The sequence below is a fragment of the Sycon ciliatum genome, chromosome 3 (genome assembly GCF_964019385.1).
Source record: "Sycon ciliatum chromosome 3, ocSycCili1.1, whole genome shotgun sequence".
In the NCBI taxonomy this organism is placed as follows: domain Eukaryota; kingdom Metazoa; phylum Porifera; class Calcarea; order Leucosolenida; family Sycettidae; genus Sycon; species Sycon ciliatum.
In genome coordinates this window covers 17,204,342-17,211,747 of record NC_088645.1, presented here as the reverse complement: position 1 = coordinate 17,211,747, position 7,406 = coordinate 17,204,342, and the positions used below count along the sequence as shown (strand labels likewise).

At 46.6% G+C, this 7,406-nt stretch overlaps 1 protein-coding gene and 1 long non-coding RNA gene across 2 annotated transcripts; one reads left to right on the top strand and one right to left on the bottom strand.

Moving 5' to 3' along the window:
* Positions 1–405: 405 nt before the first annotated feature.
* On the bottom strand, positions 406–3,973 carry LOC135812513 (uncharacterized). Its single transcript, XM_065325845.1, has 2 exons — positions 3,645–3,973; positions 406–1,959 (listed from the first exon to the last, which is right to left on the bottom strand). The coding sequence occupies exons 1-2, from the start codon at positions 3,793–3,795 to the stop codon at positions 761–763; spliced, it is 1,350 nt and encodes a 449-aa protein (XP_065181917.1). The 5' UTR covers positions 3,796–3,973; the 3' UTR covers positions 406–760.
* Positions 3,974–5,391: 1,418 nt separating this feature from the next.
* On the top strand, positions 5,392–6,860 carry LOC135811600 (uncharacterized). Its single transcript, XR_010552665.1, has 2 exons — positions 5,392–5,957; positions 6,169–6,860. It is a non-coding gene; the product is annotated as an uncharacterized LOC135811600 (long non-coding RNA).
* Positions 6,861–7,406: the final 546 nt, after the last annotated feature.

Here is a 7,406-nt window from a genome sequence, read left to right as displayed (position 1 = left end):
CTGATGGCTATACAGTTCCTTGGGTGTCAGTGAAACTGCATCCGCTTGGCCCTGATGTGAGTCGTGTGGTTTACCATGTGTGCACCATGCGTCTCTAACAATACAGTAGAGCTCATTGAAGTACGTACTAAGGCAGACTCCTGCTTAGAACGCATATTGTTCGATGCACTGGTGTCATGATCCAAACCAAAGTATTTTGAGATAAAGTGTAACTCACTCAGATACTACGTACCATGTACACTTTCCTGCTGCCCATGCCCTACTTGCAAATTTGACACCTTTGGTGATGCGACTATGCTTAGATTCCCATAACACGAGCTATTAAAGGATTCCACGTGAGTATTAGAAGCGGATTTGGTCCAGCTTACAAACAAGTATTAGCAAGCTGAATTTTCCAGCCGCCTGTTTGTATTGGCTGCCCATTAACCATTGCGAAGCTGCTCTCTTGCACTTTCATAGCTATTTGAGACTGTAAATGCAAGTCCTAAATGAAATCACAAGTTGATGATGCGAATTAGGAGTGGTGTGTAGTTGGAATCTGAGGATATACAAAAGTACTTATACAAAGCTAACACTTGCATACGTACTTGTGTGTAAAAGGGGAAGGTTGGCATTCTCTCCTCGATCAAATGTCTGTTGAGAAGAAGAAGCACATTTGTGTAACCTAAGGGGAGTCGGGGGTGGGGGCTTGTATGGCAAAAGACCCAGTGAACATGGATAGAGTGAATAATAAGGTTGTGTTTGCTGTGTGGAAAGTGCTTCACAAATCCATAGGAACGAGATATTCTGAGGGTAGACGGTTCCGTAGCGATGTGATGTTGTGCTCGCGTAAGGAGTTGTTGTGATCCTCTTCTGGCAGGGCAGGTTGCAGGGCAGTGGTGGCTGAAGTGATTTCTCCCGATGTGTCTTGCAATGATTTCCCCAGCGCTGGAAACTTCAGATTCGAATAGGGCGCTTCTGTGAAACGAGTATCGCTTTGGTTCATTGTGCTAATAGCAGCAGACTCACCTTTAGTGTGTAGTGCATCAGAAGCAGAGTCCGACTCATGGACCATACCTGGGATCGGACCAAACATACTGGCCACTACCGTACTAGGATGTGAGGGACTGGTATCAACTTCTAACTTGGCATAGTCGTTCACCATATCCTGAATAATGCCAGGATCTGAAGGGGAAGTCTGGATATACTCGTACGCATGCATACTGGGCTGTGTAGACGTGATTTTCGTCTCCACTGTGCGGTCTTCTCCGGGTTGTGGTGTTTCTATTGGCGCTGCTAGTCCACACACTGCATACACGCGAATGACGCCGTCATCATGCGCCTGCTCGTGTCGCAGGGTGTTATCTGCTGATGAGTCACGTGACAGTTCTTTGGGGTCTACACCTGTTCGGTGATGGTGGTCTCGCGCAGACGACTCCGGCCTGCCATGGTTGGTGCTCAATTCCGTGCTGCCATCGAAATGGATCAGTGTCCTTTGAGGAGACTGCCTTCGCTTGCGGTGCACTAGACATACAACCACAAGCAGTAGGATGATGACCACTCCAGAAAGCGCAAGAATGATGTTCAAATTGGAATTACCTGAAACAATGGCTGGTCTAGATGCCGTTGTCGACAGGGACGTGGAAACTACTGGATATGGGCGAGACGATGAGGTCTTCGTGGTTGCTACTGTAGATATTGGGCCGAGTATGGAGTCAGAAGACTGAAGTGGAGTAGCAGTAGTGGCAGTGCTCGTGGCTGCTATTGTACGTATTGGGCCGGATAAGAAGTTAGAAGACCGAGGTGGAGTAGCAGTAGTGGTAGGACTCTTGGCTGTATCAGCTATCTGACGGGTTTGTTCAGATTGAATATCCTTTTGTGTCGGATTTTCGGTAGATGTACGCACAGTAGTTACCATGGTAGGTAGGGGTTGCACCGTGCTGCCATCCACAGTCGGGGTGTGTTCACCAGTAGTCGAGGCTGAGAGACAGGAACAGAAGTTATGATCAACCGGTCAGTATCATTACATACATGTATGAATGTCTCGGTAGTGTCCTCAACAGCGATTATACCCTATAGATGTATCACCAGTACTAGTACATGACTGTATTATACAGTCATGTACTAGTATCACCAGTGCATGACTCACGGTATATTATACAGTCAGGTATTATGTACAGTATGTGTCCTGAGACCCAGTATCATATACAATACATGTACAGGTGTACTGGTAAATGAAATCCGATCACTTGAGTCCAAGACAATGCACATAATATTATACTAGTACTAGCACTAGTATACCCATTACGGTGGAAACCGGATATACAATGTACAATGTACATGTTTATACCGCCATGCGAGAGATAGGCAATTCTTGTCTGCTATTTTTATTTTTATTTTATTTATTGCAACATCTCAAGACTCGGCGGAAACACCGGCCAATATTACGAGAGTGGGTAATTGCCAACCACGGCGATAAATAGAAATAAGGGGAGGGAAAAAGAAAGAGTAGCAAAACGAACAGCAACAACAACTCCGTAAAGAAAGATAATGTCAAATAAAAACAGTGAAAAACACAGAGACGCAAAGGACATGTAGATAATGAGCTATGCATGTCGTAGTAAATAAGGGGCGGCACGGATCTTAAACAGGCGGAGTGAGGTCAGGTCCTTAACTTCTCTGGGTAGAGTGAGCCAAACAGAATAAGCAATAAAGAGAGGGGAGCGCAAAAGAGTGGATGAGTTACACTTAGGGAGTAAGAGCGAGTTTCTAGTTCTTAGAGAAGAGAACCAATTAAAACACATGAGATGAGGTGGGCACAACTCAAGCTTAATAGAATGGACAAGAGAAGCCAGGTGTGCACTGCGTCCATGTGATAACGGGGTTGTGTGAGCGATTTTATAAAGGGCGGATGATGAGAGCATGCGGGGTTGACGGAGGAGAATTTTAAGGATTTTCTTGTGATGTATTTCAAGCTTTGCAGCAGCGGAAGAGGATAACCCAACCCAAGACGTATCTGCATAATGAAATATTGGGCGAAGGTAGGCTAAATAAAAAAGAAGCTTGCAAGAAAGTGGGAGGTAGGAGCAGTGGGGGGAGAGAATTCCTAAGGATTTACTTGATTTTTTACAGATATATTCGATGTGAGGTACCCAAGAGAGTGCAGAGTCAATCACAATGCCAAGGTGTTTGTGAGAAGACACTATGTCAATTGGATTTGGAAAGTTGGCATGGATGAGGGTTGTGAACTCCGGCTGGGGCGGGAAGAGCATGATCTTTGTTTTTGATAGATTTGGGGACAACCTCCAGGACGACATCCAGGAAAGAACTTCCTGAATGCCAGCACGCAAGTTGTTTTTCAGGCCAGTGAGGGAAGCTGATGAGGTGAGAAGGGTCGTGTCGTCAGCAAACAGAGACGTTCCAGGGAAGACTGCAGGTAAGTCGTTTACGTAAATTATAAATAGTAGGGGACTAGGTGCCTCTTATTATCAAAACACTCATTCAAGTACTGTGTTCATAAGCAAATGCACCCCATCATACAGTGGTGGGCCTTTCAGTTTCCTAGGCACATCTAGCCGGTACAAGGAAGATCGTAACAAGAATCTCTTATTGTAATTCCCATTGAGTCAGTTGGGTTAAATAGATTGGCGAGCATAGACACGCACCTGTATAGTGTACCGATATGTAAGGTTCTTCCCAGAGGAGCTGAATTCCACAATCTCCTCCAAACATCGATTTGCTCACTGTGAACTTCAAGCGCAGCCGATGATGAGCAATGATTGTCAATCTCAGTTCATTGGTGATTAGGGGAACCATTCGTGATGCCACCTTCACTCACTATAGTAACAGGTGAGACATCTAACCATGTCACGCCATTTTCTGATATCTGCTTGGAAACCTGGACGGAGAAATCTGAGTCTCTTTCGGTCCGGTATAAAATTTGAGTGATGTTGATGAAGCAGCCACCTGGAAAATTAAATCTGGCTGCATAGGATTCGTTGTTCATGAGGAATGTACCAGTATTGTCGGTTGGAGCATTGGGCCCTGTGTGCGTGATGTAGGCATTTGGTCTAGTTGCTGTCACATTTTCTGTGTCGCGACCCAAAGGCTGGCATGGAAACGACGTCTCTGTTGATTCTGATCGTGTACACTTGATGTACAGCACGACAGCATTGAGTAAAAGGAACCATCCCGATCCGCATGACCGAAACTCTGCACGATAGGTCAGAACACAACCAAGTACCTCATTTTGATCGTTCGCTCAAAGCCCTACACAATTGACACCATATTGGTACTTACCCCGCATAGTCTTCTCTGATCGTTGTACGCTCTGCTGAAGTGTTGGTTACTTGACACGCAGTGGCTTCCACACAGCACAGAGTGATTACTGTTGATTGGAAAAAGAGCCTGACAAGTTTGTTAAATGAATGTATTGCTCTCCGGGGATTGAATATAAATATTGGAAAGTTCCTCGTGCAGTAATTCTCTCTGCGTCGAGACAAGGACTTTGCAGAAGGCGATCGGAGCTGTTCCTCATCTAGACCATCTCTGGTTTTCAACATTGCGTGGCAGCTTTAGCCCTGGAGTGCCGTGAATACAACTCAGCACATGCCACACCGGTAGTGTGTGTAGGGGTGAATGGTGATATATCCTGTTTTCCGTGCAGGAGGATACTGGACGGCACGTACTAGGTGCACTAAGTTCAACAAGGACGCGACACGACTTGGTGTCGTTCACAGACTGCGACAAACACAACACTAGGAACAGGAGACGTGGTGACTCTGAGACACTTCATGTACAATGTACACGTTTAACAGTTATATGTACATGTACATTGTATGTACGCCATGACCATTCCAAAGTTATGCATACCATCCCTTTAAATAATACTGGTAAGTAAAACAAATACTTGGCAATCATATCGTGCAATAACCTTTCGCGAAAGAGACGCTAACACTCTCCGGCTTGACAACACAGCGTTCAATATACATGTACCGGTACATGTAGGCGACTGTTGGATTTGCGCATCCAGTGTGTAAGATTGACTTGCTGTTAGACATGGTCACAGCTGGCCGCTGGGAGAAAATGGTACACGTATTAGCAGTTTGTTTTGCAATAAGCTTGGAGGAGTGGCGCTCCTCGCCTACCCTCGTCACCCGTGCCTCCTCAAATTCCCACCAAGAATTCTTAGACAGGTTTCCAGGGGTGGAAAGCATCTTCCCGCAAACTAGGACTAGAGCTTATGACGTCATGTTTGGATTACCAGTGCTCCAACAGTCCCACTGCTATGCCAAGCATACGCTCAGGATTTGATTTGCAACTACAGGCTGTAAATTATATACGTGTACTACTAGTAACTGGCTTGTATGAAGTATTAGTTGTATATGATGGAAAGTGACGTTAAAGGGGAACTACACCCAAAAATCAAAACTTCATGGTCCGTAGAGTTTTGGACGCTGAGTCGAATGGTGAAGGTCCCACTTCGATCCGACCAAGCGTTCTTGAGATATATCAGTTTGCAATTGTCCTTTTCGGGTCCGTGCCGTGACGTCACAAACCCGTGACGTCATTGAGACTTGGTGATCCTTTGGCCAGATCCAGAAACACTGGGATTTCGCATCTTCTTTCTGTTTGTCCATGGAAGAAGAGGGTATTTGTGTCATCATGGCTTCTGGCTGTGTTGTTGGCTACTATAATCTTACTGGTAACCCCCCTGGGATGAACCTGCACCAATTTCTGAAGGAGTGTGCTTGGCACAGGCCGAGCAGTGCACCATAGCAGCTATCAAGCGACATAATTATTTGCTTGACAATTTAGGGACTACAATGTAAATCCTTCGCGTGTGTTCCAGCCATTTGGCAGAGGAGGATTTTCAGGAGGAATATTATGGCACTCATCCGATGCGGACGCTGGTGGATGAAACTGTGGTGCGTCCTTTTTCGCACGCCACACTGTGAAGTGTCAGTCGAAAAGCGGAGGTGAGTGCAATATTTCAAAAACACTAGCTACTGTATGTAGTTCTTTCTTTTCCAAAGCATTTGTAGAATTGTTTTGGACTACATCACTACGAAATGTGAAGCTTTCCGAAACCGGCCTGATGAGGTGGACGGCAGTAGATCTCCTGTTTCCCTAGGCTATGCTGCGTGCGATCGATGAACCTGTCTGCGATTGCTGTTCTTGATTTTACAGGAAGAAGATCAAGAGCGGCTGTACCATCGGTCGCAGTGACTCACTGTTGAGCTACGACCACTGCCACCGCCCCAAGGTTATAGGAAGGACTGTTTGCAGCGCCAGCGCCTCTAGCTGGCATGTTTTTTCCTGTATGAACACACAGTATGTACTGCTGATAAGCTACATCACGCAATGACCCGCAGTTCAAGGAGAGAAGATAGTCCACATACCGGCAACGGTGTACACCTATTCGGGAACTCGTTGGGTTTTCTCAGTATGGATGCAGATGAGAGCCAGACATTATTATTATTGTGTGTATGCGTGCAAGCGCGTGAGTGTGTGTGTGCGCGCGCACGCGCGTGAGTGTGCGCGCACGAGCGTGAGTGTGTGCGTGCGCGCGCCCGTGCGCACACGTGAGTGTGTTTTGCGCGCACGCGCGTGAGAGACAGACATTATTATTATTGTGTGTGGGGGTGCACGCGCGTGTGTGTGCGCGCGCACGCGCGTGACACTGAGTGTGTGTGCGCGCGCATGCGCGTGAGTGTGTGCGCGCACTTGCGTGAGTGTGTGTGTGCGCGCGCACATGCGTGTGCTTTTGTGTAATGTAATATAACATTCCAAATATATTCACGCCATCTATTCTGTGTTCTCCTTTATGTCATTCTCTCCCCATTTGCGGGAGGGACATGGAATGACAAGTAGTAGATGCATTGCCGTTAGTGATCCTGAGGGATGTGTGGGTATGCAACCAAGTGCATGAGTGCGCGCATGTGTGCGTGCACGAGCATGTGCACAGGCACTTGTATGCTTATGCACTCGTGTGCGCACGCGCTTGTGAAATTGCGTGTCTGCGTGCGTGAGCATGTGTGACTACTATACTATGTGCCCACCAAGGTGAGCACATGTGCATGCGTGTGTGTGGGGCGCAGGCGGATATGTGCACACATTTTAGAATGATAATCAAAGACAGAGCTGTTCCGGTAATGCAGTCATGAGACACCACAGTAGGGCAAAACGCACTCAATATGCTACTGTGCTGCTGCTGCTGCTGCTAGAGTGCACAGCGTAATTGTTGGTACACAGCTACGTGAAATACAAGAGAACGTCTCAGCATTCTGTAAAGACTAAGTGATAATGCAAAAGCTGAGAATGTATTTCGCCACAATACGAATTGAGTGCAGTCCACTTATGTGAGATAAAGCACAAGTGAACCGATACACATTGCACGACTTTCACGGAGATAATGCTAGCCATGG

Bases quoted from the DNA above. Each gene is read 5' to 3' on its own strand.
- LOC135812513 (XM_065325845.1), bottom strand. From the start codon at position 3,795: ATGGTTCCCCTAATCACCAATGAACTGAGATTGACAATCATTGCTCAT. The intron at 1,960-3,644 runs GTGCGTGTCTAT...CCTGTCTCTCAG, and splicing joins CATATCGGTACACTATACAG to CCTCGACTACTGGTGAACAC.